Source organism: Mixophyes fleayi, chromosome 10, assembly GCF_038048845.1.
Source record: "Mixophyes fleayi isolate aMixFle1 chromosome 10, aMixFle1.hap1, whole genome shotgun sequence".
Lineage (NCBI taxonomy): Eukaryota > Metazoa > Chordata > Amphibia > Anura > Limnodynastidae > Mixophyes > Mixophyes fleayi.
The window spans coordinates 80,238,107-80,263,430 of record NC_134411.1 but is presented as its reverse complement, the minus strand read 5'-3'; the positions used below and the strand labels follow the sequence as shown (position 1 = coordinate 80,263,430).

The window sequence follows — 25,324 nt, the reverse complement described above, 5'->3', positions numbered from 1 at the left end:
TCCCATATCAAAATTTTGGTGGGGGGTCCGGTGATATCACACTAGTCTTCCTGGCCCCACGCTCTACTCTTAAAAGCTGGTGGGGCCTCTTCTACGGCCACTAATAATATTATCTCGCCCTCCAAGCTATAATCAGAAAAATAAAATACACTGAAAATGAATGAGATTTGCCACAGTCATACAAAGACACGTTACCAAGCGACGTTACTAAGAAAATCGACATAACATACAAATGAAAGGTCTGGTGTGAAAACAAAGGCAACAGTTTCATTTTATTTGAAAAGAAAGCACACTTTGGCGATAACCGTCAGCCAGGGAGGAGGCAGCACTCAAATCTATCACTGATATATTCCAATTATGTTTACCTTGAAAGAAACTTGCAATTTTACATGCATGATTAAGATTCTCACATTTTTTTTTATAGGACTAAAAACATCAGTAGCCAATGGCAGCCTCTCTTCAAAACTTTTATGAAATTCCTGGCTAAATGAGTAGAACTAAGGACAATTCTTTAAGCCCGGATCCCTTCGGTGAGAGGGATGAAATATACATGCTGCTTTTACATAAAAGTCTGTGCCGGACGCAAATTCATATTTCTTGAAGTCGGTATCAAGTAGTATGAAGTTACTTCAGTATTTCCTTGTACTGCAGGCTACAAGCTCAGATAGTTACACTAGATAAACATAACCTTTACTGGACTTTATAAAGGCTATTACAAGTCAACCAGGAGTTCTGTTAACAGAACACTGAGCTAGGTGACTGGCAGTAACCTTATCGACAATAAAGGGTTTGCGTATTTAAATAAAAAAAGAAAAAAAAAAAGTGATGATGTAAACAGTGATGACATCAATAGTATCCAATTATAACAATGTAATTTACAAGAATGATCACAGTATAAACATTACCTATGTATTAAACAGATATAATTAGACAGTGGATAGTTATTGAATGCATTAAGTGCCCTGTTACCATAGAGTACATGTGTACAAATATATATATGCATATTTACGCTTACAGGTATACCTATATAGTGGTCATTACTGAAACTGGCATCTTGCTTAAAGGGAACGTATTCATTTTACACTTATTATTGATATTATTATATAGAATATGGTGTAATGAAGGATATTTTTCTAAAAATAAATGAATAGGTTTCATTTTATACATATTTTCTGTCAGTAGACTGCATGGTTTGTGCCAATGATGGAATACAGCACCAGCAGAGGGAACGTCACTACAACTAGTGTGGCTGACAGACCTATTTACCTGACACTGTTGGGTAGATCTACAAAAACTTCTAAACAGGAGGTGTTGCCCATGGCAACCAATCAAATTCCAGCTATCATTCACCTTGTACATTCTAGAACACGATAGCTAGAATCTGATTGGTTGCTACGGGCAACACTCTACATCTACTTTTTAGAAGTTTTAGTAATTCTACTCCTGTGACAGGATCCTGTAGGGTATACTGGCCAAGGTACATTGAATGTGATGCACATTTTTGGAGTGAGCGTGTGTGATAAAACATAGGGAGCAACAAGATGCAGATATATATATATATATATATATATATATATATATGTATATATATATATATATATATATATATATATATATATATTATATATATATATATATATATATATATCTATATATATCTATATATATATCTATATTATATATATATATACACACACACATGTATATATCTATATATATACATACACACATATTATATATATACACACCCACACAAGATGACACGTAACAGGGCACTTATGCATAACCACAGGTCACAATGTTTATAACCGATATCAGATGAAGAAGTGCAATGGTTTTCTTTATCCCAAGCTATTGACACAGCATGTAGCTGAGGGGATATATGTTTATATCAAATACACCATACATTAACCATGGTATTTATTCAAGAAAGCTTTCTCTTCTGAAATCAAAGCAAAAACAATACACAAACATTAATAACACAGTCAACATGACAGCGACAAACTACTTTGTACAGTTCTATCTGCAAAAAAAAAAAAAAAAAAAAAAGATATTTTTACATTTTATAAATAAAAAGCAGATCCCAGACCTGCTGAGTGTGAACCATTTTTTTTTTTTTTTCTTAAATAGGTGAATGACGAAAATCCTATTTACAACAACATGAATTTGCAGAACAGTTGCGGGGCAAGAGAAAAAAAAGGTGCAAAGATGACGACAATCGTTCTTGTTGAGCTTATGAACTTGCAAGTTGTTGTTACTCAGCGAAAAAAGGTCAAAGCAGGTTTGTTTTTTTTTCTGTTTAAAACGAGTCCATCCAATCAAACCGAATTAAAAAACAAAAAATACATAAAACATATGCATTCTTAAAATTTCCCCTCACACAGCATGAACACGTAGGCAAATAAAAAAAAAATCCACAAAGGTTTTTTTGTTTTTGTTTTTTTTTTGTTATTTTTCGTTTCCGCTGTATAATCTTCTTGCAGCTACAAAGTCTTTTGTCTCCATTAATTCATCTTGAAATTGTTGAAGCTGTAAGGATCAGGCCGCATACGTTCATCCTCCCTACATTAAAAATGACCTCTAAATTCAAAAACATAGATGGTAGTCCAAGAAGTTTCTTGCTCTACAGTTTTTCGATTAGCCAAAGAGGCCATGGAGAGAGTGTCCTTCGTCAGGGCTAGTGGGAAGTCACCAGGCTTCTGTGTAACGGACATCCACCTCTTTAAGATTTGGCAGTTTTGCCTATGGAGACAAAAATACATCATCACCGATCATGACTGACCATTGGTCTACAAATAACTATCTCTTTTTAAATATCCTTCCTCTATAATATAACACTGTGTAATCTGCAGTTTCTACAATGTTGTTAATTAATGCTGTATTTGTTAAAAGGCGCTGTGGCAGAGTAGTTAGCATTGCTGACTCACAGCGCTGAGGTCATGAGTTTTGATTCTGACCAGCGCACTATCTGTGTGGAGTTTGTAGGTTTCCTCTCACAATCCAAAAAGTACGTGGGGTAAATGTATCAATCTGCGCATTCTGCAAGTCGCCAATATTCAGCGCCTTCGCAGGTCAGATTTAAAACGGCAATGTCTTTACAGGCAAAACTTGCCTGTAAAGACATTGCCATTTTAAATCTGCCCTGCAAAGCCGCCGAATATCGGCTAGTTCCTCTAAAGCAGTATGGGGCAACATGAAAAAGGTGGAGGCCCTCCAGCCTTCAAAGGGGCCGCACAGAGGAAGGAGGGAGAGCCCAGTGCACTTTCTCCTTCTCGGGTTATGCCGTGTGATCACCGTACAGAAGAGGTCACCTGACGTAGAACTCGGCTGTCCTCATTCTGAAAAGATTAGGTATAGAGCAGGCAAAGTCTTGGTAAGCTGCTGGAGGCCCGTAGCCCGCCTGTTGCTCCCTGCTGATCTAAATTATCATAATCTAATTAATACATCTTAGTAAATGGTTCTACAAATGAATTGATACAAGCGATGCTTCTATCTAGAAAATACATTGCAATTTTTAAAGAATTAAAGGGAGTCTCACCTCATTTTTTTCTACGTAGTACAGGATAGTAAGTGTGAAAATACTGTCAGTTTTTTATGTACCGTAAATACAATAAAAGAATTAGGAGAACCGTGTATACGTTCACACACTGATCTGGCCACACAATGATCACAGCCATAGTACTAGTCCCCATTCATTCCTAGACCTCCCTGTTCCCTTTCTCTTCCTTCTTCCCTCTGAAAGCCCAGGCAACGTTATTCCTATTGCTGGAAAGCAAAACTATATAGAAAAGTGAAATGCTGTATTGTAATCAGTTCTTTACTTCTCTATACCGTTCAGCAACAAGAACTCTGGGCAGAAATGTTGTCTGGAACAGATTAGTGGCTCTGTATCTGTAGGCCAAATTTCTGTCCTGCGCGGTAAATGCAACTGAGATAGCAATGTAAGGCTCCAATTGCAATACAGCACTTTACTATATCATCTCGCTTACAATTCAGCAGCCGGAGCTCAAACGCCCATCCTCAGGTCAAACAAGGCAGAGTTATGGCCGGTAGCCTTTTCTCTATTCCCTGTACTGAGAGGAGGGGTGAGAGCACTGAGCAAGACTGCATGTAAAAGTACAGAAAAGCGGTTTTAGCAAAATACGCAGGATGGCGTGTGCAAGCCAATAAATTAAACTCATCTGAAGGAGGACAAACATTGAGGGGGGTATTCAACTAGGATTCGCGTCCGCTATTATGCGTGGCTGCGTGTGTAAAGTGTCATTACGGTACCGCAACATCGCGGATCTTTGTGTGCGCACAGAAATTCACGATGCTGCGGTACCGGGACCCGTGCAGATATTGCGTTTCGGAACAGTTGCAGCCAACCACACCAATAGGAAAAAGCATCGCACAACATATACAAATAGTATATAAAACTTCAAACACTGATTGAGTTGGACACAACATTGTATTTGTATCTGAAATATTTTGATTTATGACAGCTGTAACTTTTCCCATATACAAATATACCTGCTAATATAATTAGTACCTCTTTTAAATACATAATTAAGAAAGCCGTGTTAAATGCACTATAGTCCCTTAAAACAAGGAAAGTACAAAGGGGATTAGTAAGACAACAAATCCCACCCCCAGTAAACGCACATTTTTAAGAACTAGATCCTGCGACTTGTATTGCTATATTAGGGTGTGGGGATTCCTGTGATATTTTTTACAACAGCACACGCTGGGTACTCCGTAAAGACGCTCGACGCCCAGGAAAGGTTAACTGTGGAACAGAAGCCTAAACAAAAATAACAAGTGGGTAATGTTCCTGGGTGTGTTTATAACCAGGAAATTACAGTGGGTGTGCTTGTGTCATCAGGATCACACCGGGCCTTTGCTGATTAATGTAAATCTTGTTAATTAAAGTCCTGTATGCCCAGCTTTTCATTAGTAAGCTCGTAGATAAAGTCTGACCTCTCCTAGCTGGTCATCTAGAACCTGCTGGTCTGGTTCAGCCGGTTTGAGATCACAGATCACTTAGTGGAACTAGATTTAAACCATGAAACCACTAATTGAACATTCCATGGAAGATCCATCTATTTATGCATTTGAAAGTGATACGTGGGGATGTTTACAGAGATATATATCAGTTCTGTAATGTCATGATGATCTCTCTCAGTAATATATATATATACTGGGATCAAAGGACATTGTATAAGAATAGACATGCTCTGCTATGATCAATACCAGGAGTTAGGGAATTTTTTTACCTTTTACCCTCAAATATATTTAGATACGCCATCGTTGCTCCCTTGATTTGAAAGGAAGGAAATCATATATTATTAATTATTGGAATTCAAAATTTTATTGAATCTATTCAAAATTTCTTTGAAAGCTTCAACTTCAAAACTTCAGGTTTTGGAGAAATGATGTTGCTTCATTTTTGATACGAGAACATCAATATTGGGGCATTTTGATGTCAGAGCAATTTGGATACAGTCTTCAGCGTCCAATCGATTTCTCTGCTTTGTTTTTATGTTCGTTAGAGTGGAAAATCCTTGTTCGCAAAGGTAGGTTGTTGCACAAGGCAGCAACTTTTTGACTGCCTCCTCATGTGCAATTTTGAATGCCCAAATTTTGAATATGACAGATCTGCTTTGTCTTCAAAAGCAATACACGCTTCAGTAGTGCATCGAAGCTCAAGAAGTGCCTCTGCCAACCCTTGAGGCTCTTCTGGTACAACAGCAAATTTCACATTTTAAGGGGTCTACAATCCAACTGACAGCATGTGAATCGGCAGCATTACCCCCAGGAATTTCATTTTTACCCCATTTTGGGTCATTTACCCCCTGTTCCCTGACCACTGCTCTATACAAATGAACTGCAAACAAGTAAGAAAAAAAGACTAAACCGTGTCTGGCTGCGAGCCTGAAAGTCTAGTTACTTATTAAGTCAGTGACTTTGGGTATAAGATGGACATTCGCACAATGTACCAACATGCAAGTTATAAGAGGGACGTTCTGTATCGTATTGGATGGTAATATGTGGGATTAGTGACTACGTTTAATGGATATCGCCCCTGTTTACCTTCAGATCCTCATAAGTGTCCGCTGACAGCTTGGTACTGTTCATATTTAAGCTGCAGAGGCTCTTCATAGCTAGGTACAAAGACAGAGAGGTTTTATACATTAGAAATGAGAATGACAGAAGGAAAGAGAAGGACGAGAGAGAGAGGATTCTTACAGCTCAGCGCCAGCAGCCCGGCATCCGTCACAGGGGTTTCACACAGGTTGAGAACTTGCAGCGCAGTGAGGTGCTCAGACAACACCCGCAGCCCAGCATCTCCAAACTGTAGAGGAACCAGAGCATTAGTCGTGTTGTTTGCATTCAAACGTAAAGCTGATAAATCTACACATTCAGATATTCGAGCTGCACCAGAGAACAAAGTCTGAGCACTGAGTAACATGCTTGTCTGAGGAACATGTGACACCACGGCTTTCACACAGTCCTTTAGACCAGACCTGGCCAACCTGTGGCTCGCCAGGTGTTGTGAAACTACAAGCCCCAGCATGCTTTGCCAGAAGACAGTCAGCCAACAGCTGCCAAAGTATGCTGGGACTTGTAGTTTAATAACACCTGGAGAGCCACGGGTTGGCCAGGCCTGCTTTAGACTGTTAAATTTGATGAAATGCTGTCAATGACTAAAGGTGAACACATACGGGGGCAAACTGGCCCCTTGGTCTGTCCAAGATCTCATTCAGATTTGGCCATACACGCACATACATGTGCCTGGTCAAGTCTGAAAGACTCGCCGGCTTGGTGTTTGGGCAGAATGGATGAATTCGACAGGGTGCAGTTGGTGCGGATGGACGGTGACCGTATATACCAGTGTTGGCTAACCTGTGACACTCCAGGTGTTGTGAAACTACAAGTCCCAGCATACCCTTCCAGCAATAAGCTGCTATATATTGGCACAGCATGCTGGGACTTGTAGTTTCACAACACCCGGAGTGTCACAGGTTAGCCAACACTGGTATATACATTTGGATGTGGTCATCATTCTGCTGGATTTCCTGCACATCATGATTAATACTGACAGTACCCAAACAGACGTTAATCAGGATTGCAGGTCTGCTGGGGCCCAAACGTGTTGTGACTATGGACATTTCAGGATGTTTTAAGGCCACTATTATATGAGAAAATGCTCGATCTCTTCCTGAGGAACAAGCACTGGAAACACGTTAATATTTTGTACAACATATAATTTTTGTTTTCAGTTTAGATATATATTAAAGCTAAAATCCCAAATGACACACGTTACGCTAACGACTGCGGTTCCTTCATTTCTGGAACTGACTGCAGTTCTTCTACATGGGGAACTGAGCACTTCCTCCCACAGACCTCTCAGAGAGTGAAGTAACATCAGCAATGTGCTGTGAAGAGACTCGTCTCACCACAGCCTGAGAACGACGTACCTGAGTCGACCACAGGTTGAGCTGTTTGAGTGAAGGCAGCTTGATGAGTTGCTCAGCACAGGCACTCGTTACGTTGGTGAAGGCCAGACTGAGGTTTTCTAGGTTTCCAAAAGAACCAGAACTCAGTAGCCTGGCTAAGTCCGCATCCTGCAAGCAAAGGAGAAGTGTTTTAGCACAAGAGCTCATACCATGTGCTGACAGTCAGACATTATATACACCAACATGTGTCATGCAGCAATGTAAAGGGGACGATAATGGTGAACAATAGTTTAGTGATAAACAGTGACACAATAGTATAATCAAAAGGAGTTATATATACGTGGGGTCCACATGAATGTGAACACTTAGGGGTCTATTTACTAAACGGCGGGTTTGAAAGAGTGGAGATGTTGCCTATAGCAACCAATCAGATTCTAGTTGGCATTTATTTAGTACATTCTACAAAATGTCAGCTAGAATCTGATTGATTGCTATAGGCAACACCTCCTCTTTTTCAAAACCACCGTTTAGTAAATATACCCCTTACAGTTGAAACATGTCTGTACATGTTCTAAGGTTTTCTATATGAGGCGATTAGTTCCATGGTGCATAATGGGTCAGTGGTACTTTAACAAAAGCTTAGATATAGGAGCAACGTAATTTAGGCTCATTGTTAAAGAAGAACTGAAGTGAAAATAGAGTTTCCCCAATAAGTAAGCCGGGCCTTCTAATGCTTCCCATGGCAAACCGTCCTTTACGCCATACAAGCTGCTGTATTACAGTTAGATGCTGTCGTTTTCTAAGCCCTGCATGGGTGGTGTTATCGGGTATAAATGCAAATGGTCATCAGAGGGGCCGATGCAAAGGCTACCGGTGCACATTAGCCATTGACAACCATTTCAATCTTACCAACCCTCCAGCACCACCGAGGCTCAGAAAATCGCGGTTACAGTGACAATTGTAAAGTAAAGGGTCCCATGGGAGTCTTCCATAGGGGCCATCTCCAATTTGAGTGTAGTAAATCTTTAAGTCAAATATCATAAAATTGTCAGAACTCCAAAAGGCTGACTAAAGTCCTAGAGTAAGACGGTTGCCCATTTTGGAGTAAGAACATCTAGATTGACATTGGCCTTGGCTGTTGCGAAGCACCAGACTTCATGGACAAACGCGTAGTGTGATCTAATTTTTGTGGCACAGCGCAATATATGAACTCCAATTGAGAAAATAGGAAAGACTTACCGTGGACTTGGACGGCAGTGTTAGGCGAGTGGGTCCTCCTTTTCTTTGCTGTAATCAGACCAACAAAGCCGTCAATACGATGCCAATGAGATCTTCTCTTTATTGCAATTTCAGAGTATTGTCCTATTACACTAGATGCTGCAGGGCTCTTTACACATTAAATAAGTACAGTAATTCAAGTACAGTGATTCAATATATGAACACTAGATCCCAATAAAAATATAATGATCTCTCTATGGCTAATTAGGGCAGCCACACAAGCTGATGGAAGATGAATGGTATTGGTTTATGTTTGCAGTTCTCTGCCAACAGAACTAGGCAGTATGAGGACAGATTATCCGTGGAACAGCTGAGGGACTAACGCCCTGATCTGTCCAATTTAGTCACCAACGTGGGCAAAAATAGGCCATATGTGACTCAGTAAGACGTTCTGCAATAGAATGTTCCCGGAAGGGTGGTACTCACAGGAACTGGCATACCAGTATTTTATTCAATAGACGAGAAAAATACAATATTCTGGCTGATGAGAGATGACAATTGTGTAGATATCTTGAAAAATAAGTTTAGAATTTGAACTATTTTTATACCTTGCTTTGCTTATATTTTAATGAACATACCATATGGCTGGTACCGACGTGAAAAAACAGTAATTCTACAGGTGACTACTAAACTAGGGTTAATTGTTAAGGTAAATCTATGGGTTTAGTTATAGACTGACACAGGAATCTGGCACGTAACTTGCCTCATGCAACAGACAGATAATTTATGAGGCAACAAAAAAGATGGCTGCAGTTTCCAACAAGACTTTTTGCATTTACATTGCATCTATTACATGTATGTAAACATGGAGAGGCCTCACATGGAATAGTAGTGAAAATATGTATGTGTCACGATATGGTATTTGATATGTTGTAATTGGCAAATAGCGGATCTGTTGTGGGTGTTGCTTTTCAATTATCTTGTAGCTAGCGGGAAAGTGGTGACAATACCCCCCCTTCTTACTGTTTCATAGCAATAGCTTATTGGTAAATTAAAATGGCTGCTGAAATGCCTACTGGGCCGGGTACACACTGGCATTGTAGTTGTGTTTTCTAATGCTAGTAAAAAGGCTACTGAAAACGATTGGGAAGCAAACGTGTTAGTTACTAGCGTTTGGAGCGCTCCTTAAGGTTCCGCAAGGTGTATACTCACACTGGTGGACAGAACAAGAACGGAACGCTGCCGCATCGCTAGAGAAACGCATATAACACAGACTGTGGGTTGATGCAAAACAGTGTTTTGTGAGGTAAATTTTTCAGATGGTAAATAAGCCATTGTAGATAGCCATCTAATCTGTTTGTGTATGATCCAGAATGTCAGATTTTTGTTTGTTTTCCTAAGCAGCAAATAGAGGAAAGTCTGCATGGTACCAGTGTTCGCTGCATACACAGGATTCTGTACAATAACGGAGATTTGGGCATTATATACACAATCAGGACCTACCAGCTCCTTAAGCTCCCTCTGTCTGTCACACAGCTGCTCATACATCCTCTTCCCTACATCCGTGCTCTCCAGTGTAGAGATGATCTGCAGTTGTGTGTCATTGTTTTCTATAATGTTGTATTCCAACATCAGGCAAAGAATCTGAAAAACAACAACAGGTGGAGGTCAGAAAGATAAAACTTCTAACAATTGTGCAATGTTTCTAATTTCCGTATTTGGAGAAGCCATTTGAAATCTCTGCAACATTTTTAATACAGTTTACCTAGGATGAGATGAGTAAAGCACATAGAAAGACTTACAGCATGTTGTTCTGTTTAGATAGGTAACTAAAGCATCTATTTATCGTCACTACACGGTCTTTCTGTGGTTGCTTCCTGTCTCCATCCTATCTAATCTTGTAACCCTTTCTCTGTATCCTTTATCTGTCTGTGCGTCCTCGTTTCCTGGTCTACAGTGGAGCCACATCGAGGTTTATATAGTGGGAATACAGGAAATTTGGTCAGACAACAAACTCTGCCATCTGTGCTGTTTTCTGCAAATCATTAAGGTAATGTGTGCTCGGTGGCACCACACTTTTTTACTCTTCCGGAATGTCCAGGAGACTCCCGAATTTCGGAGGAGTCCTTCCGGACCCCAGGAAAAATAGGCCACTCTCCCTGATTCCGCCTGACCTCTTTGCTAATTGGGAGTGTGAATCGCATCAACATTGCCCCACCCGCGTTGCACAACTACGAGAATGACGGGATAGCGCAGCAGGGTTGGGATGACACGAATCATGCCCCCAAAACCCACACATGCCCCCCCCCCCTGGTCCTCCTCTCCCGGCTCTACCATGGAAAGGTAGGAAAAGTACACAATTATGAGTGGTACAGTTTGCAATGTGTTCTCGTACCTCCACCATGGTCTGGTTCCCTCGTAAGGCAAGTAACATACATGGCCCCAGTTTGTTTTCAGCCAGCGATAGCAGAAACTTCTTAGTCTTATAGCACGAGCCCATCAAAATGTGAACCTGTATGACAAGGAGAAGAATTAAAATAAAGAAATAACTTTATAGACAGAACAGTGTCTCTCATTATGATGCACAATGGATCTTAAGTTAAAGTAGCATTACAATATTACACAATAAAATATACAGGCAGTACAGTTCAAAGTAGCTGAGAAGCAGCGCAAAATACGCTTAGGTCCCATCATGCACCTCAAAATGTGGCGCGTTTGTGGAGGCGCAGAAGTCTGCACAGGGTGAGGGGAGGAATTGGGTGGACTGAGGGCGTCCCTTGCTAAATATATCGCCTACTTCTGCAGAGCGCTACAAAGACGAGATTCCATTTTGCACAACGTGATTATTGAGGTGAGATAAAGAGATGGAGATGTTTTTTGTTTTTAGGGGTGCACACAGCCAATTTCACGCCACAATAGGACTAGCTCAGAACTGCCGGTTTTCAGGTGTCATCCTTAAGTTTTAAAGGGAAGAATTATGCGCCTTAATGTGGCACAAAGTGACACGTAATAAACATGTCCCGATGTCCCCTCACTTTAATGATTTGTTTTAACCATAAATAAGGCTAAATTGAGCAGTAGAAGTTGTACTTTTGATGTGACATTTACACCTCTGCACAGTGAACCTTTTTGGATTTTGTACATGTAATTGCTTCACATCATAAATAACATCCACTATATTTTTATCATACTTTTTTCCCCCTTAAATTTAGAAAATAATCTTTACCAAAACAACTGTATCTTTAACCAGATAGTGCCTTAAAATCACATACATATTAACTCCCCACATGTTAAAGGAAAATGACCATTAAAACATATATCATTTGTAAGTTGTGTAAAATTAAGTCTTGCTGAACAGTGCAAATGACTGTATTAGAAACAAAAATGCTTAGTTATAATGATATATAGTGTTTTGTTGTGAGGTTTCTACTTTTTAGTGAATTACAATCTGTGTAAAGTAACTAGTTAGAAGATTAGCCTAGTCACTGACTGAAAAACCTACTGTAAACAGATGTAACCAGGACTGGCCAACCTGTGCCTCTCTAGGTTTGGTGAAACTACAAGCCCATAGGCAAACCGAGGGGGTTTCCTAGTGCCTGGAAACCCCCTCCAAACCTGGTGCACTGTATAATTGAGGTGGCTGGACCCTGCACCAGCTTCACACGGCTCTGCTTGAAAAGGGAGAGCTGCGTGCACCTAACAGTAGTGCACGCAGCATTGCCCATGTATATTATAGGGATAGGAAGAGATGGAGAGCAGCCAAGCACTGTCTAATATTATAGCTACGCCCCCATGCATGCTGGTCACGCCCACTGGGGGCAAGGTGTAGAAACCCTCCTCTACAAATCCTGCGTTTGCCCCTGAAGCCCCAGCATGCTTTGCCAGTAGATATCTAGCAGATAGCTGACAGGGCATGCTGGGACTTGTAGTTTCACAAAACCTGGAGAGCCACAGGTTGGCCAGGCCTGGAATAAACCGCAATGCTAGAAAACGTCACAACAAAACACCACATAAGATAGAAACTCTACCTCATATTATCAACTGTTTCTAATTCAACGGAGTACAATTACATTCACTTCACAATATATTAAATGATTATATAGGAGAATGTGTAGTCTGTACTGTAGGTTATTAGGACATTAGAACTCCCAAAGAAAGTCCAGTCAAATGATGTCTCCCATGTTCATGCTGAAGTGATAAACAGGGAGATCTAACACATAGAGCTCCTCCACATTTATTATTTTCACTCAAATGACCTCTGTTCTGTAGAACTGTGCAGAAAAGCAGAACTGTACCAGAGGAAGAGGACAGAGATGTGGAGATTCGTGCTGACAGATGTTAAACTGCACTGCAGAGCAAATATGGATGTGCACGGCTCATTGCAAGAAGTACCTTGCCGAACCAGGCCTAATATTAATAGTGTGCAGTGGCAAGGTTTGCTGGTATTTGTAGTTCCACAACAGCTGGAGGTCCAATGGTTGCCCAAGCGTACCGTATATATTTAAAATAAATAAAATAAGGTAAAGTTCTGCCCTGTGATTAGGGATGTTGGCTGGACTTTCATGTGAATTAGGCAGCACTCATTGAGCAACCTATATATGATATTTCTGAGTAAACAGAGCCATTCTGGCATGTACGCTAAGACAAGGTAGTAGCTTTTACTTCTCACTTCATCAAAATATTTTTCTTTTAAAGTTACATATGAATATCCATAGTGCTTAACAGGTTTCACAGACCTCCCGTGGAATCATTTGCAAAATAATCTAAGTTCTGTGGTGCAGAGAAACAGGAAGTTAGGACGTGTGTGTGTACAATCGTCCCAACTTCCTGTTTCTCAGCATAACAGGAATTGGGGCCCAGTAACTGGACTCTGGTCATGATACATAAAGGTTAATCATTTACACCCTTATCTGAACCCATGTCTAGCTGCAACTTGTGAGTCATTTTATCTTAGGCGTCTCTCTCTTATTTTAATCTCTGACCAACTCAAAACTGTAATACAGAGAGGTAATCAGAGAATTATAGCAAAACAGTATTATGAAAGGGCGGACGTCACCTATACAACTATTTTGCAGCCTATAAATATTATAATGTATAAAAAAATAATACATATTAAACAATGAACTGAGAACTAGCGACATCACAGAGGAACTTTGGCATTGAGGAACAAAATGGCTGCCTGCATACCGCTGAGGCAGCCATTTTGTCGGCTAAACCAATATTTATGAAAATGCAGCCTATTCATTTACTGGGACCTGACACCATAAACAAACAAACATTATCTGGAAACACTACAGATAAATGCACTTTACAGAGAATGGAAGTTTGTGAGCATAGTACAAGTTATTTTCCCGTTTTCAGATGCCTAGGACAAATCCTAAATTACACATACAAGGCAAATATCCCTCAGTCTATCAATTTCTTGGAATATTTGCTTAATTTTTCTAAATGTTAAAAATAGCTTTGTTATACATTGTCTGTATGTTAGAATTATAGGCTGTGTGTCGGGAAAGGCAGATTCCACAAACTGAAATATGCCTCAGGTCGGTGATTAGTATGGATGATACCACATAGGCTTCTGATCCTGCACACGGCCTTCAACGTACATTTTTACTAATGCAATAAATTACCCCAGTGCCCCTACAGCATAAATAATCTTCATTTTGCGCAAGAAGAAGGCAGATATTTATTCCATAACATGACCAGCTGTGACCAGGATTTGCACGGTTTATCCTCCTCAGGATATAAATTCTTTTTTTGAGATGGAAACTTTGGTGGGTGTTGTGTTTCAGGTTGTACTTTGTAAGCTGGGGCATATGGTGTACAGTAAAGAGCCATAAATTCTGCAGAGAAACATTTATCAACATTCCTTACAAATCCAGGGGCTGGTATCGCTGCTCTATAGCAGCTCTGCTATAAAAAAACAAAAAAACGTTCCCTTATGAACAAACTTTGCAAATGTCTGGGGACATGGGGAGCCTCTATGTCCATACCTGTTCTATAAGATGTAATATATTTAAAATATGAACTGGAAATATCAGCGTTTTTATCCCGGGCTTTAAAGAGCCTGTGTTGTCATAGTGAATGAACTCAAACAAAAAATGCTGCTACTATCCACAAAGGTGCCTCGGTAATGACACTAGTTCCTAGTGAGTTCATACGTTACATTCTAACGAGCATTGGTTTAGCTCACAGAATGTCTGCTTACACTGTTTGTAGGATGTGGCTTTGCTTTAAAGACAAGATGTTAATAGTAAATGTGCTGTAACCAATAGCAACCAGATATTAGCTTCCATCTGTCTAGTGCACATTGGTCTGGCTGCCATGGGTTATAGTACATATAGTAAGGGACATTTCTGAAGCTTTTTAGAACAGTATGAGAGATACATGAGAGATACATTTATTAATAAATAATGATAATAATAAATATCAGCAGGCATTTAAAAAATGTGTTACAAGCAAATATGACAAGCAAGAAGGAGCTGGGGGCACACGAGGGCTCGGAGGGCTGCATCTGGCCCTAGGGCCGACTCTTGTCCATCCCTGAGTTAAAGGGCCTGCTTAAAGGTGGAACATGGTGAGCTTTGTCTTTGTTCAACGCATTTCACCTTATCACTGAACCTAGCAAATTGCTGCTTACAATGTACTAGACGTCTAATACACTAAGGGGGGGGGTGACGAAAGAGTTTATTGCTGGGAAAAAGAAACTGTTTTTCTGGACGTACGTCACAGAGTTTGGGAAATAAGAACAGATGGTAGGACTGAACTAGAAGATGTCAAAAGACACACAGTAGATGCTCTATAGTAATAGAGGTATGAAGTATTTTCCGACACAAATGTCCTTCAGTCTGTGCGCGATTTATTTTATCGTATTAAATATGAAATTATTTATACGTATATTTCTGGGCCTTGCCGCATCCCTCTAGATTGTAAGCTCTTACGGGCAGGGCCCTCTTCCGCCATGTCTTCTCTTCCGCTCCCTTCTAATGTACAATCTCTGTTTAATGGTTCATGTTTGTTCTGCACTAGACTTTGTTTGTTCTACTCTATGCTTAACGTATTATTTTTGTCTTATGTTTTTATGCATTTTGTATTTGCATTATATGTATTAAGCTTTAATCCCCCACTACGCTGATGCAGAATGTTGTGGCACATATAAATAAACGATATTAACAATAATGACAATGGTTCCATATAGCTTTCTTTTAAAACCTTGTATATTTTAAGCATTGCAGGGTTTTATCTTTAATTGACGACATGTAGTAGTATATACTGCGCAAAGTCACCAGAATGGTGTCTCATGATTTATTAAATTAATCTCCCCACCACTACCGTAGACGAATCCATGAAATTTAAACTCACATTATTGCAGACACGTACCATACTGGCAAAAAGTTCACCGTCGTCATCACAGGCGACCCCTCCGGGGCTGTATAGCTGGAACCAGCCGTCTTTCCCGGCTCTGACGCTTAGGAGACATGAGTGAACCTGCAGACGGATGGAGAAAGGTTATATTTTTCAGACATCTAAGCTATTTTTAAAGAATAAAAACATACATTTATATAAAAAGCCGTATTCTGATGGCAGACTTCCAGAACTTGTTTTTCAGGCTAGCTCCATTGGGGGTCTCTCTCCATATGAGGATAGGATTATAGCAGGGATAATTTATTTGCAGAGAAATTAGATTTTGTTGCAAGAAATGTTTTAAAATCTACTAGGGTCCTCCTGACTCCCACAGTTTTCCTAGAAACTTTTTTGGCACTTGGCTAAGACGTATACAGAAGGGTATAAATTGCTCAAAACCTTTATTTTAACAATATACTGAAAATTGTACAAATGTGCTATTATCCAGAGCGACCAATCAGGGCTTTCCTTTCGCTGACCCTAAGGCCTGCGCAATCTGTGATTGGTTGTTATGGGTTACAGCACATAAGGGGTTTTCAGCCTAGTATTCCTTACGGTAGTGTCACCCTTCATAGCGCTCAAACACTCCTGTGGTGACAGGTTGGAGTGACAGGTGAAAGCTCCGCCCTTTTTTTTACATGGGAGCATTTCAGCTCCGAAGATACTGGGGCAGTGGAGGACAACAGACAGCCCAGGGGCCGCCAACGGATCACCTGTGGCCCCCAGCTGGCTGCTCTTGATCTGATGCATTCTCCGTTTTATTATAATAAGAGAATAAGACTGAACTGGAGCAGCGGACGTGACCTTCCCTGCACAACGCAGGTCATTCAGCCCCACAGTGGAAGAGGAGGAGGAGGAGGCGGGAGTGCAGTGTGGTCTGCACTGAAAGCTCTGCCTCCTTCCTTTGTGGGCTCCAACTGTAAAAGTATATTCAGTAAATTAGCTCATACTTGCCAACATGGGCAAGCTGATTCCCGGGAGGTCCGGGGTGCAGGTGGGTGTGTGGGGATGGGGCTCGAAGAATCTTGTCATTAGCCCCGCCCCAAAATGGACATCACTACTCTGAACCAATAAAACAGGGGGCGGGGCCGCGATGCTGGGTCCATGATGTCACTAGGCTCCACCCCATCCATTTAGCTTACACAGCCGACCAGGATCAGGGAGAATTGCCTGCTCTCCCGGGAGTCCGGGAGAACTCCCAGAAATTCAGGAGTCTCCCGGACATTCCATCATTGCTGATGATGATGAGGGGCATGTTGGGGGGTCTTGTAGTACATGTGGCATCTGAGGACCTGTGTGGGTCTGAGTGCACATGGGGTATTCTATGACAAGTGTGGATCAGAAAGCTTGTGGGGCTATCTTAGAGCAAGTGGGAGATCTGAGGAGCATGTAAAGTAATATTGGAGCAAGTGCACGGCATGTGGGGGTATATTGAGATGAGTAATGTGGGCATAACATGGTTGTTTTTGGATGTTTTTCACTCTTGACATGAAGAGTAATGTGCAGCCCTTAGGACGTATGGAAGGCCATACATGCGACCCTTAAGTTATATCAGGCTGCCTAATACTGCACTGGGGGAAGATAATTCCACCCTCACTTCTGGGATTGAGTGTTTATGAACACTACGTCTTTCTAGCTGAAAAAGCACCAACATTTATATAACAACGCCCAGAAACTTCCTGAGTTTTTAGAAGTAGCAAAATTAGTAGGAAGTTATAGGAGTACAAGGAAATACATTGTTCCATGGAAGAATTCAAATATCAATGAAAACATTAAGCTTTCCAAGAATGTCAAATCCATGGGATATCAAGATAAACGATAGGTCTGTTTACAAAGTAATTAAAATTTTCCTTCAGATTCATATTCCTACTACTCTTAGGGCTCGTCCAAACACACAGGCTGGGAACATGGTCAAAAACACATGAAAACTAACGAGCACTAAAGATGAGTTTGTGTCAGGTATTTTTAATATGTTTTCCAATGCGATTTTTTATACTTTGTGCTTTTACTAATAGAGCCTATTACACTGGTATTGTACGTTAACATGAGGACAAGGGTATTCTGCATTTTAAAATCGGTGTGAAAATTTTACATTGCAATTGTGTGTGAACTAACCCTCAAGAAATCAAATGTATTTGTCCTCCTTATAGAAGGACACCAGATTATTTTCTGGTGTAGTTCTGTTAATAAGTAATTGATTACCTCCCCCATCCATTACAGACAACCAGAGCGCCTCCCATTTGTCCTGATGGGATCCCATAAGGGTCAAAAAGCTAAATATTGTTTTGCATACATATAAGGGAATTTATATTACCACACAGCTGGTACCATATACAATATGGGATATATACCGAGCGCGGGTTTATTGCCAAGCAGCTGGTACCATATACAGTATGGGATATATACCGAGCGCGGGTTTATTGCCAAGCAGCTGGTACCATATATATTATGGGATATACCGAGCGCGGGATTGTTATTTCTCCGGTTTTGTTTCAAAATATTGCCTTATTGTCATAGCAGCTGTCCATCAAGCCTATTTAAGGCACATTTGGGTGTGGCTCACAAGCCAGCCCTTGCTAGATGTAAACCCCTATACCTGGGAGGTGAGTGTGTCTGATTTTAACTGCATTTTAATGGTGTTTAAAAAATATAGGTCAGTGTAGGACCTGCATATAATGAGGTGCCCTTGACGCTGGGATGCAGGCTTAAATGTTTTGATCAAAATATGAACTAATAACTCTTGTTTTCATTTTGCTAGACACACACAGATATGGAGTGTAAAGGATAAGCGCTGACAACTGTCTTTTTGTTCTGTATACATATATGGGCATTTATATTGCCAACAGCTGGTACCATATATAATGTTTTTTTCTCTGGTTTTGTTTCAAAAAGCTAAATATGCAATCTTTAGTTACTGTCCCTGTACACAAACCTACCAATCTACCTGCTGCACGCAAACCCATCCAGCTTAGTTAGAGCAGAGCATCCCTCCTAACATGACAACCTGCTGCAGAGGATGTAATGAGAGCAAGGTGGATATATTTAGCTACATAATACTTTAATTGCACTTTATAGGCTTTGCTTGCACTTCAATAAAGGAAAACACAGTCTATTATTACCACACAAAAAGAAACCTTCTCAGAGGCACAGGTATGACGCAATTTGCAATCTACATTTGACGTTTGTTTTGCTGCGTAGTCATTTTAATAAAGAAAATAATGCCAATCTAGGATGTTAGAGTAGATCTGAGGACCAGTAACTCCTCAAGGCTGAAGAGATAAATATATAATTACAAGAATGTTATACTTTTCTCGTTGCAGACTCAAGACATGTGTAGGCATGAAACTCTGAATAGACCTCAAATTTGTTTCCAACCAATTGCTCCATCTCGGTGTTCAAAGTTATAACAGGCTGATCCAACGACACAGCTGGATGGCATAGCTGCCCAATTTGATTATTATTCTTATTTTTAAAGGGGGTAGGGAGATGGCAATTGTGTGATATAAATATAACCCCCAATTCTGTGAGATTCTAAGTAAAAATGGGAGCCGAATCCTTTTTCAAGGGCACTGTAGTTGAATGCATTGCCAAATTTTTCAACATGACGTCCGTAGCAGGAAATATTTCAGCATTCCTAGGATGACGTATAGGACAGGAAATATGAACTTTATGTGGAACCACAGCAATGATTCTAAAGCCCGAGTTAGACACTGTCACAAAAATGACACATAAAAGTGACAACAACGTGATCAATGTACATACATTAGGGAAGGAAGGACATGTGCAAACCAGTACACAATCAGACAGATTGAGGATTGTGACACCAATTATGTTCTATGTTGACCTGCCTTTACAAAGCAAATTTTGGTATTGAAAAAAAAAATACTTAAACAGAGGGTGTATGAATATTTGTAGAAACGTATAGGATGACAACAGCGGTGGGTACACTACAACTTAAAGCATAATGGAAAGTTTGGGAGCATGAGATATTTATGGGAGTCTGGAGGAGAATTTAAACGTAGGCAGTAAATATTCCCTAAAGCCATTTAAACAAAAATACAAGTTAAATTAAGTTAATCTGTCATCTGACTGTAAATGCTATAGATACAATCTTAACATTCCGTCCCTCTTCTCTACCTCTCCTCCCCCCTTCTGTTTCAATAAAGTAAAAGCAACCAATCGTACGCTGCCCTCCTCTAGCACTTAACGCCCCTCCCCCTTTTATTGGCTGACGCCAATCTCTGTTAAAAGCAAGGATCCCTATTTACAGAAAGGAGGGTGCAAAACCCCAATTTTAAAAAAGGACCTAAGCATTGTTTAATATTAAAACTAATGTAGTTTCCTTAATGTGCTATAAGTTTGTTTTTTAAAGGCTGTTGAACAATGAGTGGTAAAGAATTTAGACTGTAAGCTCCAATGGGGCAGGGACTGATACGAGTGACAAATATTCTCTGTACAGCGCTGTGGAATTAGTGGCGCTATATAAAAAATGATGAGGATGACAATAAATTCAGTACTTTTAGCTGTAGAATGTTGAATAAAACTCTTGGAACCATGATAATTTGAATAACTTATTTCTGTAAATTTTTAACAGAAATCTAGGGTCTAAATCCTTATCAAGTTCTAATGTGGATTATTTATTTAATATTCCCCTTTCACTATAATTCATTATTATTGGCACTGCTTATGTTCCTCTGCCAAGGTAAAATGGTGTAAAACAGATATTCGAATGCTTTACCATGACAAATATTAAAACGCTTTGTTAATATAAACAAGTAATAATTGTTTAGATGGCATCATGTAAGCACCATTCCAGTCATGTAAGCACCTTTCCAGTCATGTAAGCACCATTAGTCATGTAAGCACCTTTCCAGTCATGTAAGCACCTTTCCAGTCATGTAAGCACCTTTCCAGTCATGTAAGCACCTTTCCAGTCATGTAAGCACCATTTTTTTTTTTAAAAGTATTTTTTTTTCCAGCAAACACTTCATTAACACTGAAGAATAATTTTAATTTGGGGTATTTGCAAGTCTGGAGAATAAGGGGTAGATGTACCAAACCTTCTGAAAAGGAAAAAAGGAGGTGTTGACCATAGCAACCAATCATATTCTAGCTATCATTTTCTTGAATGTACTACATAAATGACAGCTGGAATCTGATTGGTTGCTATAAGCAACACCTATTTTCTGTTTTACAAGGTTTGATAAATCTACCCCAACATGCTCATGTTCTTATAGAACACCTATATGTCTCTGTACATAACTAACTGACCCAGTTTACAAGAAATAAACAGTATTTCTTAATGACAGTACGACAAGGTCAGCTAACCTCATCTTAAGGACATAGGCCATATCCTGTCCGAAAACGGTGGAAAGTCACATGATAGCTGTCAATATCCCTTATATAAAAGGAAACTATGACTAATCATAGTTCCCTCTTTATATTACCTAATTCTTTTAAAAGCCACAATTTATTTTTTAGTGTGGAAGGGAGATGATCGAGCAGCTGTCGACACTGGACGAATTTTGGAAACTGTGGCATTTTTTTGTTGTGACATTTTTAGTTTTGTCACAAACCAGAAGTCACGCTCCCAGACTGCAGGTAACAGACACAATGAACAAGCAAACACCACGAGCAAAAATCAGACCAATATTCAACACAAAATAAAAAATAGTGGTGTATGACCATGTTCTAAAAAGAAACTTATTTAAAAAAATTTAAAATAATCAGTTGAAGCCGTTTGAGCGTCAGCAGTAAGATTAAGGTCCCCGATAACAGTAATTGCCAGTGGAGTTATCTACATTAAAAGGTCTATTGCTTATCTGTGCAATGGAGCTTAGCTTGTGTCTTGATAATACAGGCGCGTTAATAACAAGCATATCCATCATATCTGTACTATAATAACCCTTAACTCTACGAGTATTCCCTTCCTTCACACCATCCCTACCCCTGAGGGGATGCTTACCTCTTGCCTGGGGTCCTCTGCAAATCTCTGAATGACGTATTTCAGCTCCCTGAATGGGCAGAAGGAGAAAACACACAAGATAGTTAGCTCAGCTGAGCAGTTTAAAAAAAAAAACAAAAAACAAAGGAAAATATGACCATGTTGATACTGTCTTATCTTAAACAAGTGCAGGATTCTACTGCATGAGAAAAATGTATCTTCAATGGAATCAGGCTTAAACGGTTTAAAAACATGATAGATGCTTGAGATAGTTTGTCTTGCAGTATAATTCAGGGTATGGATACATTTTATTCTTATGATCAGAATTTATTTTCAGACTTACTTTGTGAACGTTTCATGGGCCAGAGCTCTGCAACAAAAACAAATATATACATTATATACATTACACGTTTAAAAGAAAGTAGCTGATGCAGGACCCTTAAACAAACTTTTTAGACTTTACTATTTATTCTGAAACTGCGTAAAACTTTAACTGATAAAACAGTAAGATGTTATTTTTCTATCAACGGAATGTTTAAAAACATTAAATCGTTTCTTTGTAAACATCTTATAGTTGCTCTGCTTACTGGTCCCTTTGCTGAAGTAAAAACGGCAACTGAACTCAGATTGGAGGAGATCACGCAGCGAGTGAGATGAACACGCCATCGCAATTGAGCCAACAAAACATCCAGCAGCAAACAAATTTAGAAATAATAAAAGTAATCTAATAAAGTTGAAATTGCACACAGGTGACAACGTTAGTATTTTAAAGACACAATTTCGCTCTTTGCAAATGTTACACTATTCGTATTAGTCACGTGTTGTATTTCCATGTGAGTTTCTACTAACGAGCAAAGTTTTTAGCACAGTAATTGCCAGGTTTGGGCGCATTAACACAACACGCCATCCACTGCGGAGCCTCACGGCTAGATGAATCACCCTCTCAGGGTTCAGTGTTAAGTAACGGTGATTGTGGAATAGAGAAGGTGCATCGATTTTTTTTTTTACTATATTTTATTTAGCTGGAATAATTTTTCTTCGATTCCTTTGATTTCCAAGTACCGTATATTGCATTATGATTGGTATGGCTATGAATACACTAGAAATTTACTGTCTCTTATGTTATGTCTCCCCTTAATTAAAAAGTAAAAGAAATAAATGTACAAGTTGGTGGTTTAAAGCCACACATCACACAAATCTTATTTTTAATCATGTGAATGATCTTTATCAATACTGGTGTATAACAGCCCCAGGACTGGTAGGGATATGGCGTACGGGGGTATATTTACTAAACTGTGAGTTTGAAAATATGGCGATGTTGCCTATAGCAACCAATCAGATTCTAGCTGTCATTTTGTAGAATGTACTAAAAAAATGATAACTAGGATCTGATTGGTTGCTATAGGCAACATCTCCACTTTTTCAAGCCCGCAGTTTAGTAAATATACCCCCAGGAGTTGATCCACGCAACTGGAAACTTTCTATCAGAAAACTTTTTCAAGCTCAGGCCGCCCTTGTATTGCATTGTGGTGCAAGGCTCTGACCACATGCGTTTAAACTTTATTCAGGGAATACTCTTGTTTTGTCACAGAACCCAAGCGACTTAATTAAGCCTCGGTCACATCTCCAGTAATGAGAGTGGCAAAGCAATTATGGGTCACTTTGTAAACGGAGTTGCATCACTGACTGGAATAATGCAGTCCCGCGAGTGTCGCTAAGGCAAATTTGGCTAAATTACGTCAGTCTGTTTTTACTGCCTGTAACTTTTAACACTTGCACGCGCTGTGCAGAAGTTGATCCACTCTCAAAGTAACCGGGCCCTCTGGGTATAGTAGGTTGGTAAATGAGACTATTACGACTGTTAATTTCTATTCTCCATGGTGTGCATTTTTGTCGAACACAAACGCTCATTAGTCTGCTCCTCTAGGATTACAGATCTTCCTAAGGTAAGAATACAGCTTCTCTTCCATCAAACCATGAATACGTGAGGGTATATTTACTAAACTGCGTGTTTGAAAAAGTGGAGATGTTGCCTATAGCAACCAACCGGATTCTAGCTGTCATTTTGTAGAATGTACTAAATAAATGACAGCTAGAATCTGATTGGTTGCTATAGGCAACATCTCCACTTTTTCCAAACACGCAGTTTAGTAAATATACCCTGTGGTCTTTATATAACCTGTAGGATCATTAGATGGCCACGACTCGGGATGTCTATTCCATGCATTTATTAATAGGACCCAGGATAGTAGGTTAATTTATGCAATGTAAGAATGAAATGTTTTACAATGTAATATTAACTACATCTTATGCATAATTGATCTGAGCAGCGTATCATCTTGTGTAGTAATTAGGGTCCACTACTCATTTGAATTTAAATATCAAGCCCTCCTAAAAGATTCATTGATATAAAGTCACACAAAAATGCAATTAAAGGGGAACATTGTCCTGTTGGCATAGACTACAGTCAGTTCAAGGCTTCACAAGATAGAATAGTAACTGGAGAACAATTGATTCAGAAATATAAAGAGATCTATGAACAGTTTTGTACTTTTCTGCATGAACTATACAAAATCTAAAATGTTAAAACAATAAGCTCTTGTAATGCACCCAATGCTGTGATAGTATACTTACTCTTTGGGAAACGGGATGGGTTGCAGCAAACTTGCCAGGGCTGGCCTCCAATCGTCATAATCTGACCTGCAAGTCAAATATAACTGTGCTGTGAGCCAGTGTGCAGTGTAAATGTGTGATAACATTCCAACACTTGAGAAAAGACCATAGAAACATTGCTAGGTGCATGCATTATGTAGCTGAATGCTAAAGCCAATAAAAACAGATTATATATTATATTACATTGCCATCACCTTTATTCATGAAAGAACATGGAAAGGTGTTAGTGGACGATATTGCTTGCCCAGATCACCCATGGACATTTGTAGACATAACGAGCCCGACAGACCTTTAGGTAAGTAGTAATAACGCAGACATATAGTTTTTCACAGGGTAAAGTGAATTTATTAAAGGAGTGTTGAAAACCATCAATATATGTCTAGGGGTGCGATCCAGTTGGAAGGCCTCACTCACAACGAGGTCCTAACTCATAAGGTGGTCTTAGTTCAGGTTGAAGATATTCTTTTGACTATTTGCTATTTCTGTAGTGCGTTCCGAATGTATTGCATGCAAGTGTGAATAGGCAACTGGAAGATTGTACACTCAGCTACATGATGGTGGTTCCGTCTGAAACCCAGCACGGAGTTGGCATTTTGGCCAAAACTCCTGAAAGGCAGGGCCCTCTAATCCTCCAGTCCTCCTCCTC

The 25,324-nt window shown here is 39.7% G+C and overlaps 1 protein-coding gene across 1 annotated transcript in view; it reads right to left on the bottom strand.

Moving 5' to 3' along the window:
* Positions 1-1,871: 1,871 nt before the first annotated feature.
* CMIP (c-Maf inducing protein) overlaps positions 1,872-25,324 on the bottom strand; it is a 131,997-nt gene continuing 108,544 nt past the window's right edge. The window contains exons 11-21 of the mRNA XM_075188982.1: positions 24,640-24,705; positions 22,349-22,375; positions 22,027-22,075; positions 16,038-16,145; positions 11,053-11,169; positions 10,161-10,301; positions 8,679-8,726; positions 7,461-7,607; positions 6,229-6,334; positions 6,073-6,143; positions 1,872-2,742 (exon numbers count right to left, since the gene is read on the bottom strand). Of these exons, the coding sequence (XP_075045083.1) occupies positions 2,689-2,742; positions 6,073-6,143; positions 6,229-6,334; positions 7,461-7,607; positions 8,679-8,726; positions 10,161-10,301; positions 11,053-11,169; positions 16,038-16,145; positions 22,027-22,075; positions 22,349-22,375; positions 24,640-24,705 (934 nt within the window). The 3' untranslated portion in view covers positions 1,872-2,688. The remainder of the gene's footprint in view (positions 2,743-6,072; positions 6,144-6,228; positions 6,335-7,460; positions 7,608-8,678; positions 8,727-10,160; positions 10,302-11,052; positions 11,170-16,037; positions 16,146-22,026; positions 22,076-22,348; positions 22,376-24,639; positions 24,706-25,324) is intronic.